This window comes from Euprymna scolopes, chromosome 1 (genome assembly GCF_053919585.1).
Source record: "Euprymna scolopes isolate OS-2025 chromosome 1, ASM5391958v1, whole genome shotgun sequence".
NCBI lineage: Eukaryota > Metazoa > Mollusca > Cephalopoda > Sepiida > Sepiolidae > Euprymna > Euprymna scolopes.
The window spans coordinates 190,575,827-190,589,591 of record NC_136482.1 but is presented as its reverse complement, the minus strand read 5'-3'; the positions used below and the strand labels follow the sequence as shown (position 1 = coordinate 190,589,591).

The following is a 13,765-nucleotide window of genomic DNA, read 5'->3' as shown; positions in this document are numbered from 1 at the left end:
ATTTCAATGACAATAAAAATATGGGAGTGTAAAACATTATTCAATACCAGGCAACGTCGATTCACATTGTCAGTTTTAATAAACCCCAAAAACGGGACCCAACTCTAATTAGGCCCCTGTTTCTTAGTGTTTTGTCCAAATGAAATGAAACTTTGGTCATAACTAGTTTATTATATTCAAAACACCAAATCAAAACACTAGGGTCTTTGGCCTTTTTTTCTCCGTTCTACAGCATATGTTCTAGATGACCTCCATTTAGCTTTTGCTTTTTTTTTTTTTTTTGTGTCACCCTGTATTTATAAAAATGACGTTATTTTTGCACCAACCTAATATTTCTCATCTGTGACCTGTGGCATAACAGCTAAAGTATTAAGTAAAAATTCTGTTCTAAATGAAGCTCTCCTTGAGGTTGAAGATTCAATCCTCAGTGCGGGTTATAGTAAGAATACAATTGTGGGTGATAGTCAGCTAACATATTTCCTAATTTCCAGCGTAGTTGCTACCGGAAGCAGTGACAAAGTAAATCAATTCCTTTGCTTTTTTTTCTCTCACATCTACATCTCCCCTGTGTACAGACTCTTTCTTTTTTTTTTTTTTATTACGTTTTATTGATCATTCTTTTTTTATTTAATAACCATTGAAAAGTTTTTTTGGTCTTATTTTAATTAAGAATTATTGAAATAAGTTTTTTTTTTTTTTTTTTTTTAGAATTATTGAAAAAACTTATGATATTTAAAAGAAAAAAAAAATATTGCAAACACTTTTATATTTTTTTAAACTATCTTGGGAATATTATGCATTGGATACGTTTGTTTTTATCATATTTGAAATTCGGTTATTTTGATTTCGATAATTTTTTATACTTTCATCAAAATGTTTATTATATAAATTCAAATAATAAACTTAAAAAAAAATACTTTTATAATTTCATGAGCATATATTTTGTAATTTTTTATAAAATTTCAAATAAAATAAAACCTATTTTTTAATTGTTATTAAAAGCGCAAATAGAGACTAATTGTATTATTTTTTTTATCTGTATTAATTTTGTTAATTTTTATTGTATGGTTTTCAATAATGTACTTTTTTATATTTTATTTCAATAAATCGTTTCACAATAAAAATACTGAAGAACAATAAAAGTAAAGGAACTGATTTGGCTTAGCATCGCTTCTGGTAGTTCTACGCCGAAAGTTAAGAAGTACATTAGCTGACTGTAACCCTATTGTGAAATACTTTAGTCTTTTACCTGGTTATGGCTGACAGAACAAGAGCATGCCACCAATTAATTTTTTTTTTTTTTTACATGGTGGTCACCACTTATTAAGGCCCGGAAGCCACTCAGGGATAAGGGTTATTGCAAGTACAGTGCGTTAGTGTGGAGATTTGATGAAGTGTTTACTTAAGGGGGCGGTTCATTATAAAAGGTTCTATTTGAAATTCTGTGCAGATTCCCGAGTTTGATAAAATAGACCTGATGAAAGTTGGAGGTTATATCAACAGAAACGTTGTGTGAATAACATTCAAGATGAGAACAGCTGTCCAAAAAATATAAACTTGCATCAACTGCACTATAGACCCTCAAACCACTCCTTCTCAAATTTCCATTTGTGAACAGAAGTCATACTCCTACGTTTGAAAATCACATTCTCATGTCCATGATATTATAAAAACCGTAAACATCTTCAAGTCGTGTGGGCTTGATCTCATTCATGCCTTACTAATTGCGAAATGTTCCGCTGCTAGCCCCTGTCCTCTCCAAACTCTTCAACAGATGCTTCATATTTGCTGCATGTTATTCTTTTTTTTGTCCAAAAACTATATTTTTGTACTATCAAAAAAATATTTTTTGATTAAATATATTTCTCATTCTGGGAAATTTCTGTGGAACTTAAAAAAAAACACACAAAAAAACATGAAAGTAAAAATACAAAAGTATATCAAGTTTAACATAAATTGATCCCCCTTCCATGGCAACTTTTTCAAAGACAAGTAACCTTCATCCCTAAGCAAACTAGACATAATTTTGGGTAACATCAATCCAAGAGTTGACAGGAATCAATTTTTGTTAAACTAGCATGGCTACCTGGCATTGCCTATGACAAAAATATAGCATAACTTCTAACCCGCTGTCTTTTCTGTCTTTCCCTCTCCAGCCCATTTTTCTCTCTGAACATAACACATAGATACCTCGAGTTGGCATAAGGGAAATAACTGTAAAAGTCAGTTAGTCTCCTTTACATGATAACATTAAAAGATGCATACATGTATTGATAACATTAAGTGATATAAATATCTATTTGACCCCCAAATAATAATTTTTTTTTTTTTTTTTACATTTTAGATATTATCCTTTCTTTGTTACGCTTATAAAAAATTAACAACTCTATTGAAGTTTGTTGTGTATTTTTCAAGTTTTAGCTGAGCATACAGACAACTGCCCTTTATATAAATAGATGATTTACACAACAAACCGCCTCCTACACAAACCATAAAAAATTTAAGTTTCTAAAAATTTATCTATTAGTAATTTCCAATATTTTAAAGGTGAAATTAGTTCAAATCATTAAAAAAAAGTAATAAAACAATATTTTTATATAAGATGAAGATTAGTTTAATAAAATGTTTCTGAATTTGTGTTGTGTTGCATTTTTATTTTTATTTTATTTTTATTTATATTTTTATTTTTATTTTATTTTTTTTATATTTTTATTTTTATTTTATTTTTTTTATAAATGAGATTAATTTTTCTTCTTTTTTTGTTCCAGCCTGTGGGAATGGCTGCTAAGCAACAAGTTATAAGAAATTCCAAAAACACCATCGTCCATACCAAACAGGTGTTAGGTCGACCCTTTGATCATGAGGTCACCAAAGAATTTGCTGCTAACAGTTTGGCTTCTGTAAGTTGGGTTCATGTTTTTTTTTTTTTTTCGCCGAAACTGTTTTGTATGTCTTTTGTCTGAAAATAATAAAAAACAAAACAAAAAACAAAATGACTGCAATTTACACAACAATTAACTATGACTAATTTAAGCTTTGATGAAAATAAGACACTAAAGTGTATGAAAAAACAAGATTGTTTTAAGGCGATAGCTATAGTAATGGCTGACTCTGATAGCAAGCCAACAGGATAATTGAAGACATCCGTAAACTAATGGAATTTTTTTATCAATTAAAAAGTTATTTATTGTGTAAATTAATTTTTTTATTGTAGAAACTAGTTAATTTAAGAAATTAAAAAAAATTGTACAATCATGTATAGACGCACCAAATTTCCCATAATCCATTTTTTTTTTCTTTAAATCTCATTTTTATATTTCATAAGAAAAAAATGTCATAATTTATATATGTTATCCGTGCACATTTCATCTGCACATGAATGTTTTAGATAGTATGAACAAAAGCAAATAATGTAAATAAAGTGTGAATTATTAGAGTAATAGAAAAGGATTGATAGACAGGAGGGGGGGGGAACATGGCTAACGTTATCACTATATGTTGACTTTAAAATCTTTTGTTATCCTTGTAAAAACAATATCAAGGAATTCTTTATTTAATATTTTAATAATATATTGAATACTGACTCAACGGGCCATGAGTTATCTAGTAATTATTAAATTGTATGTTAAAGAAATAGAAGACATCTTTAACAAAAACTAAAAATAAAAATAAAGCATTTTAGTTTTTTTTCTTACTGAAGGATATTTTTGTTTATATTGGAGATCAGATAATGACAAGTTTTCAATTAAAGGGAGATCACTCTCGTTCAAGCATGCGACTTTACAGACCAAGGGAGATCACTTGTTTGCATTTTAAATTTGAAGATAACCAGCAATTATGAATGTATCATTCAACTTTCATTTTTTTCTAGTTTGTGATTTGATAATTTGTAATCGATTCTTGAACATTTTGCCAACATTTTGTCATTGTTTAAGTTAATGAAAAAATTGGAAACTCCCTTCTGGGATTCTGCTTTCCCAACTGTACTGACATACAGCCATCTTGCTGCTCATTTCCCTTCATAAAATCCCTGCAACTTATGTTCCCGATAGTAGCCCCCTACTTCAAAGTGGCACTGTGCCTTGTTTGGAGTGAAAATGTGAAAAAAAAAAAAAAGTATGGAGTATTGTTGTCACATCTGGGCTGATGCATCTGCTACTAGTTTCACACTCCTGGACAGGGTTCAAAAGAAAGTCGCCAACCTGATAGGTCCTGAACTGTCATCTAAGCTTTAATGTCTGTCCCATCGACAAAATGTTACATCCCTCTGCCTGTTTTACGAGTATTTTAATGGTGAATTCTCTGATGAACTATAAGCCCTTGTACCCTTTAAACGTAAATACTCTGGACAAACCTGACAAGCAGCAAAATCCCACTCCTACACAGTAGAGATCTGTAGATGTAAGAAAGCCTTCTAGTTTCCCAGAACTGCTAGACTTTGGAACTCCCTTCCGGGTTCTGCTTTCCCAACTGTACTGACATGCAGAAGTTCAAGTGTAATGTGAACATATATCTTGCTGCTCAACTCCCTACATAGTATCCCTGCAACTTATGTCCCCGATAGTAGCCCCCTACATAAAAGTGGCATTGTGCCTTGTTTGGGGTGAAAATTGAATAAAAAAAATAAATGTTATTAAAATACTTTTTAAATATTAAAAATAAAATTGAAATATTCTTCTGAAATTGCATCATATTATTTCTGATATTGTCAACACAAGAGTTACGTCCCTTCATCACAAAACTACCTGATGTTATCCATATACTTTACAGATGTAGCTGAAGTGAAAATCAAAACTAAAATAAATACTATTAAAGTATTTTAAAATATTATTAATGTTTAGGTTTATTATTTATTATGGTGTTTTTTTTATATCATTCTTTATATATCAAATTTTGTTTATAAAACTTAAATTTTTTCTAAATACGGCCTTAAAAAAGGCTTAAAGCTCTTGAAAATGGGCATTGAAAATCTGCATTAACCCTTTACTTTCGGCATCCTCGTATCTTTCGCTTTTCTTATTTTGTACTTTAGTCCTCACATTCAATGAGTAATATTTTTGACAAAGGAGGAAGAATTGCTGTTTTCTGCGCTATAATCTATCCATATAGCATTTATCGTTGACAAGTTATTGACCATAAAGTATTTTTCTATCTTTGGACATCAAGTAACTTCATGCTCTGTCTGGAATGCCCCCCCCCCCCCGAAATAAAAAAAAAAACTGTCTGCAAACACTCGTTATTCTTTTTATGAATTTATTTAAAGTTTTTCATTGTGAAATTTTTTTTTTTTTATGGGTCCTGGATATGACCTTAAACTATATCCGATGGTGAGGCCCCAGCTTGCGGGCTTTGAGGAGTGTGGAGCCACCCTTTAACTGCCATTGCTCTCAGGTCCACTCTGACTCCGAGTGGTAGTATCTGTTAGGGTCCCAACTATGGGTTAAATAGAAAAAAAAATATTCTATTAAAAAAAATTTTCTTCAAAATAACTGAATTCGGAATTAAATAACCTGAAAAGGGCTGATATGCCGTAAAACAAAAACAACCAACATTTTTTTTTTATGGCTGCGTTTTATTCATTTGTCATACTTCTTTAGACGATTCCATTTTTAACTGTTTTTTTTTATGGCTGCGTTTTATTCATTTGTCATACTTCTTTAGACGATTCCATTTTTAACTGTTTTTTTTTATGGCTGCGTTTTATTCATTTGTCATACTTCTTTAGACGATTCCATTTTTAACTGTTTTTTTTTTATGGCTGCATTTTATTCATTTGTCATACTTCTTTAGACGATTCCATTTTTAACTGTTTTTTTTATGGCTGCGTTTTATTCATTTGTCATACTTCTTTAGACGATTCCATTTTTAACTGTTTTTTTTATGGCTGCGTTTTATTCATTTGTCATACTTCTTTAGACGATTCCATTTTTAACTGTTTTTTTTTATGGCTGCGTTTTATTCATTTGTCATACTTCTTTAGACGATTCCATTTTTAACTGTTTTTTTTTATGGCTGCGTTTTATTCATTTGTCATACTTCTTTAGACGATTCCATTTTTAACTGTTTTTTTTTATAGCTGCGTTTTATTCATTTGTCATACATCTTTAGACGATTCCATTTTTAACTGTTTTTTTTTTAATGCTGCGTTTTATTCATTTGTCATACTTCTTTAGACGATTCCATTTTTAACTGTTTTTTTTTATGGCTGCGTTTTATTCATTTGTCATACTTCTTTAGACGATTCCATTTTTAACTGTTTTTTTTTTATGGCTGCGTTTTATTCATTTGTCATACTTCTTTAGACGATTCCATTTTTAACTGTTTTTTTTTTATGGCTGCGTTTTATTCATTTGTCATACTTCTTTAGACGATTCCATTTTTAACTGTTTTTTTTTTATGGCTGCGTTTTATTCATTTGTCATACTGCTTTAGACGATTCCATTTTTAACTGTTTTTTTTTTTATGGCTGCGTTTTATTCATTTGTCATACTTCTTTAGACGATTCCATTTTTAACTGTTTTTTGTTTCACTGTAAACAAAAACCAACCAATGTATGAATGAATTAAAAAATTTTTTTTTTATAATCAGGTTGTCAACAAAAATGGTGAAACCGCATTTGAAGTGGACTTTAAAAATAAACGAACCATTTTTACTCTGCCTGAGACTGTGGAAATCTTTTTAAAAAAATTGCTTGGTGAGTTTGCTTTTCTGATTTAAAAGATCTGACCTAGAATCCTGTCAGTTTAAAGCGGTAATGGGTCAGTCCTTTTTTTTTTTGTCTTTGACTGATGCTTTCTGTCACATGATTTCTACTGACTAACAAACTCTTTATTGTACACATTATCTCTTATAATATCCACTTTGATTTATTACAGTCAATATCGTTTTCACTTGAAATTCTTAAAAATCCTATCTTTCTGAATTCCGTAATCGCCACGAAAAGCATTACTATGCATAGAAAACAACTATTCTGATGTTGAAGACATCTGCAAATAAACCTTTATTCAAATTGGTTTTTAATTCCAACGCATTTTTCATTCACAATTCTTGAATGTTTTATCAAAAAATAAAATGTTTCTTTGCTACATTTTAAAAAATCAATAGTTTTATTTTATTGTTAAGTAGCACGCTTAATCAACCTTACCCGAGTCAAATGTATATTTCTATTTAAAACTTCCATCTCTCCCCCATTTCCTCCTCTCTCTCTATCCCAAACTCCCATCTTTCCTCTCTGCCCATTCCTCTCTCTAGACATATACACACACTTGAATGTCTACTAGAGAGAAGTTAAGCATGACGTTACGTTTCCCTATAAGTAAACTCTTGATTAAATATTCAGAATAACGCAGTATTCGTAGTTCAAATAAGATCCCCTCAGTATGGCTAACCCACAGTGGCTTATATGATGAACGGTGCATCTTCAATTGATGTTGCCTATAGAAACAGCATTAAGCCAGATACTCTATCAGACTAGATGAATTGTTGTCTGGGAATACAGTAAAACCAAGAGACCACAAGAAAAATATACTATAACATATTTAACTGATCAATTAGAGAGAGGAAAATTAATGTTTTTAATTTTTTTATACTAACTCAAATGTTTAAGAGGTAAAGTAGAACTGTAATGGAATATTCATAAATATCTATTTATCTCATATAAAGATCAATTGTTAGTATCAGGAAACGGCCCCTTGATTTCTGAGAACTTTGACTGAAGTAAAATGACACTGAGACAAAGTTACTCGAGGAATGAGTTGACATAAGAGAAATAACTCCTTGAAAAAAATCAGTCTTGCATCCCTTTAGTAAGTACATAAAATACCGGAAAAGTAGCCCCCCCCCCCCCCAGATCTCATCCCCGATGAAATATGTACCACATGTGTAGGGTCAAAGAATGAATAATTTTTATTTTTTTCTAAATTTTAGGTATTATTCATTCAGGGTAACGCCAATCAAGAAAATACCAACTTTTTTTTTTTTTTTTTTTTTTTTACAAAGGCATCACCACATTATCAAGGCCCAGAGGCCACTCAAGGATAAGGGTTAAAGAGTGTACAGTAGAAATTGGTCAATATAGTAATCATTAGTAATGAAAATTTGGTAAATTTAATAACTTATATGGAACGGCTCATCAAGAACTTATTTACTTTAGACTTGAACACAACCATATTGTAGTCAGCCGGAAAGCAGGAAAACGGAAGACAATTCCACAGGCGTGCAGTTCTAAGAAAGAAGCTTTGTTCATGGAATCTACGTTTAGGTTTAGCCACAGATAAAGAGTGGAGGAAATTATTGATAGTGTTTACAGCTAGACGAGTGTTTCTTGTGAAAGTTTGGCGAGGGGGGACCAAAGATTGAAGCTCAGTTGAACACTTTCCATGAAAATAACGATACATCAGAGACAAACTCGCAACATCTCTTCTGTGAGATAGAGGTTGCAAGGAGGAGAAAAGGACATCTCCTACGAGGCTACGAAGTCTATTTTGAACTCTATCAAGGCAGGACAAGTCCTTTCTAGCAGCTCCTGCCCAGATGTGGCAACAGTATTCCATCCTTGGACGTACCTGGCTCTTATATAGGTAGAGAATAGCATCAGCAGTGAGATATCTACTGGATCGATAGAAAGATCCCACCATTTTTCCAGCGGCCTTGGCAACAGATTTGATATACGTGTTCCATTTAAGATCAGGAGTAATGGTCAAGCCCAGAAGCTTGTCAAAACTTGAGGCCTCCTGAAGACGAGAGCCATTCATTTCAATTGATGACAAATGTGGATTAGAATGTTGATGATGTAAAGAGAGAAGCTTGGTTTTAGATGCATTAAAAGTAACCAGCCACTCCTTTCCCCATTGTACTACGTGCTCAAGATCAGAGGAGAGAGAATTGGAGAGAACTTGCTCGTTTACTGTCTTAGATGTGGTACCATAAATGGTAGTGTCGTCAGCATAAATGTCTACAAATGATGTAAGGATATGATTTGGAAGATCATTAATGTAGATCAGGAAAAGAGTTGGGCCCAGGATGGATCCCTGAGGGACACCGGCATTAATACTGTGAGCTTCTGATTTTTGCCCCTCAACTACTACTCTTATGAACCTATCAGAAAGAAATGATTTAATAATTGAGAAGACTTTTCCAGCTATACCATAGCTAGCGATCTTATGAAGTAAACCTTTATGCCATACCCTATCAAAGGCTTTAGATATGTCAAGAGCAATTGCTCTAGAAAGATTGCCACCGTCGAGAGATTTGCTAATCCTATGCGATATAACTGTAATGACATCTGCTGTAGATCTAGCAGAACGGAAACCATATTGAGTGTCACTAAGAAGGTTATTTTTGTTGAGATGTTTGATTACTTCTGTATTTAACACAGATTCTAGCAACTTACTCATGACGCACAGGAGACTTATTGGCCTGTACTGAGAGGGGGATGAGCGATCACCTGAATTCTTAAATACAGGGCATACTGATGAGGTTTTCCAGGGAGATGGGAAACTATTCTCCTTAAGACAACGTTTAAACAGTTTTGTAAGTATGGGCGCTAATTCAGGTTGAAGTTTTTTGAGTACTATAATTGGAATACCATCAGGGCCAGTTGCTTTACTCGAATCAAGGTTTTTGATTAGCTTCGCAACATCACGTACAGATATACGTATATCACATAGCGTGTTTTCTGATACAGGAGGAAATATTGGGGGTTGGCGGTCTTGGTCGCAAAGGGTAGAATTTGCTGCAAAGTTCTTGACAAAGAGTTTGGCTTTGTCTGATGCTGACGAGATTACCTCAGGTCCATTGATAATAGTTGGGATGGAGCACACGCTTCTGTTCAGGATTCTGTTTGCTATTTGCCAAAACTGGTGGGAACCAAGCCGCTGCTCAGCTACTTTGGACTTAACAGATTGAGCATACAACTCTCTTGCGTTCCTTATTACTTTCTTACAATGGTTGCTGGCAGTCCTGAAAACGGCTTTAGTTTCCATACATCTATTACGTTTGAAGCAGTGGAAAAAGTGATTTCTGTGGGTGTTTTGTCATTTTTTACTTTTGGCTTGACAAACAGCAAACTGCTTGTTATATAATTGATTTTCTTTTTAAAGAGATTGGCCAAAGTAAGGCTGGAAAAGATTGCCACGATGCCGTTCTAGCTGTGCCTCTGAATTTTACTGAAGACCAAAAGAATCTCCTACGGTGAGTGCTCAATACTTTTCAATTTTGAAACAAAATAAATTCATAACTTCTCGTGAACCAAATGTCAGGGATTATCATTTGGTAAAAAAAAAAAAAATGTTTTCTTTATTCAAATTCTTCAAAATATTTGTATTTTATAATTATTAACTATGGTATCTTTATCTTTATGGATAGCTTTATTTGATGCTAAAAAAATTTTTTTTTTGTCACAAACAAAATCATTTTCTCTTTGAAAGTAATTTTATGAATAGAAAAAAAAGATATGGGAGAAGAATAATAACATACTGATGCCATTAAAAGAATTTGTTCATTGTTCAAACATAAATTTAAACAAAAATTCTTATTTACAAAAGCAAATATGTAAGCATGTGCAGTGCAGGATATGTTTTGTTAGTGCATATGAATGGGAGACAGTGCAGTGATAGATACTTGGCTAGAAGAAAAAAGGGGGTGCATAGAACTGAAAATATCTCTGGCCAGAATCAGACCACCCAAGAGATATTCTCTTTGTTTCAAAAAGTAAGTGCCTCATTTAATGGAAGGGTCCCACTGAAACCGGCTTTTTGAAAGTTGTGTTGGGTTAATTAATAATTTTTGTTAAGTTAATTATGGAGTAAATAAAGAAAAAGTACCTTTCTTCCTTAGATGACTTCATAGTGGAAGTTATATTGGGGATGACAAAAGAAAACAAATTAATTAACAACGTAACATCTTTTAGCTTTTTATACACAGAACGTCTGTTTATTTTACATATTTACAACACAAAGAGGGTGAACATGTCAAATACACGCGTTTTTATACTGTCAAAGAGAAGATAACTCCGAGTCAACCAATTCTAAAAAGACATGTCATCAGTTAACAAAGAGAGGCAACTTTAGGTTACCCAAGTTCTTACATTACTGAAATAACTGTCAAAGGGAGACAATTCTTCAAGCATTAACAACCCAGCAACAATGATAAATTTCCAACTTGATCATCTGGAGAGCTACAACACAGTTCAAACAAGTATGTCTCTCCGGCTGATGTGGTCTCTTGAGAACTCTACCCAAGAGACTCTTTAATGGGTCTTATGTGTGTCAGTCTGCAAAGATCTAAAAGTCTACCATTCAACTTTGTGAAATCGAGTGCCATATATGGAAAACTAATAAACATTGTTATCTAATATATAAATCTCAAGTGTCTGTGTGTTTGTGTGCCCACTAAAAACTTTGGTCATCTGCATCAAAGCTGCATGAATGTGGTACCGTTAAAAAGAGCGATCTCTTGGACACATACTATTGAAAAATCAGAAAAAAATGCTCAATCATTTTATGTAGAAATATCATTTTGTTTGAAGGGTTAGGATCAGGTAAAACCTTGGTTTCGATACTGTTTGTTAATCATGCATGCGAACGGTTGGTTCATTGTTTCGTTTTAAAAAGTTAAATTTGCAACATCATAACCTTTATGTTGTTGTGGTCCCTTCGATAACATGTTCACTTATGAACTTAAGTTATGCAAGTTTACACCCAGCATACAGCATTTTTGTTTTCTTTTTTCTCTCTCCTTTCAACTTACATGTGTCTACCATGTGACATTTTTTATTTCTCTTTTCCCTTTTCTGTCTCCTTTTAACTTTCTTACAGGTGTCCATTTTTTTTTCTTTTAATAACACGATAAGTTCTGTTTTTTTTTTTATTTAACAATATTTTATGATTGGGTAACAAAGACGATCACGACTAGTGAATGCAGAAGTGCAGAGAACAAGTGCACATAATGCATCTTCACACATATATAAAACAAAGTATTTCTTTAAATGCATCTTTTTTTTTTTTTTTTTTTGCAATGGTTTTATGAATCTCTGGAGGATTTTCTATATACTATAAAAAAAAAAATTATTTTAATTTCTTCAAACTATTAAATTTCTTCTGCGATTTTTTTATCATAATTTAAGAAAGATAAGTTAATTTTCTGCAAGATTAATTTTACATAGTTAACATGTTAATTTATAAACTGTAAATTAAAAAAATTAAATTCTTGTAAAATGTCTTGAATATCAAAAATCAAGACGTCGAGTGTCTTTACATGTTTTTATTACTTTTATTTATTTTATTTTATTTTAAAATATTTTTCTTGCACATATGCAAAATCTCAAACCCTTTTTTATTTCACTGTATATTTGGCAGGTGAATTTATTTAATGCTAAATGATATTCAGAAATTATATTCATCTGAAAAACTAAAGTTTCTTTTAAATCAATGTCATCAAATTTCTACAAGATTATATTTTGGGATTTTAAGAAAGAACGCATTCAAGTTTTGCATATATTTTTGAGTTGGTTTAATAACTGGCAGGTCTTTTGTAAGAAACATTAATGCTGTAAATGTTTTTGCTTTGTTTTTTCAGAGAATTGTCAGATTTTACTAAAATTTCCAGAACCGTTATCTTATGAATTAATTTTATAATATAGAAAAAAAAATTGTATAATCACATTTTTTTTCATTTCTAGAAGTTTCTAGAAATGAAAAAAAATGTGATTATACAATTTTTTTTTCTATATTATAAAATTAATTCATAAGATAATGGTTCTGGAAATTTTAGTAAAATCTGACAATTCTCTGAAAAAACAAAGCAAAAACATTTACAGCATTAATGTTTCTTTTTTTTTTTTTTTTTAAACCACTTCAAAGAATTTTCCTTTCTTCCTTTTTATGCCTAAGGCCGAATGGAATTTTCATGAATGGAGTTTCATTCCAAAAAGTTCCTGTTTTTGAAACAGGACTGCATCCCTGCAGATTAAAACACAGTCATCTTAAAGTCAAATGCAAACAAATACTTATCCTCTTAATCAAATTTTGTTCATGTCGTTCATTTTCAATCCTCTCATATATTGTTTGTCAATTTAACTGACACTCATTAACTCGCTTCCTCAAGTGGCTTTTAGTCTTAGTAAGTGGTGACCCATTAGTATATAAAAAAAAATCATTGTTTCATGCAACAGGAATAAAAAAAAAAATAAATCAAATAATTTTAAAATGTAAATTTTGGTAATAACATATTTTTATATTTCAGACAAATTGCTACGAAAGCTGGTTTTAATGTCCTTCGTCTTATCCATGAACCGACGGCTGCAGTCCTTGCCTACGACATGCAAATGGAAGAAGATCAGTCGTCAGGGTGAGTAAATCTGATTTTGATTATAATTTCTCATCACAGAAAAATAAAGAAAGGCCAAATGAAATAGTCCTTTTCTTATTTCGTATTGGGCATACCCATCTCAGTCATCCATGTTTACTTGAAAAAAAAAAAAACAAAAAAAATTGATCCGCACGAAATGTTGCTTAGCAATCCCACTAAAACATCCTCTCCAACTGGAACAACTTTAATAATCAAATCTATTCCAAATGTTACTTAACATAATATAGAGTGAAAAAACCTTTTTCAAAATATCAATTTTGAGTAAAATCTTCAAAATTTCTAAATGAAAAAAAAAACCCACAAAAATCCAACCAAATTATTCATACATTCTGAATAATATGAAAAATAATTCAACACTTGAAAATCAACATCTCAAAAGGAATATAAAAAAACAAAT

At 31.6% G+C, this 13,765-nt stretch overlaps 1 protein-coding gene across 1 annotated transcript in view; it reads left to right on the top strand.

Moving 5' to 3' along the window:
• The window catches only part of LOC145278287 (heat shock 70 kDa protein 14-like), a 50,285-nt gene that overhangs the window by 12,266 nt on the left and 24,254 nt on the right, over positions 1-13,765 (top strand). The window contains exons 3-6 of the mRNA XM_080130581.1: positions 2,769-2,900; positions 6,589-6,694; positions 10,101-10,191; positions 13,243-13,347. Of these exons, the coding sequence (XP_079986707.1) occupies positions 2,769-2,900; positions 6,589-6,694; positions 10,101-10,191; positions 13,243-13,347 (434 nt within the window). The remainder of the gene's footprint in view (positions 1-2,768; positions 2,901-6,588; positions 6,695-10,100; positions 10,192-13,242; positions 13,348-13,765) is intronic.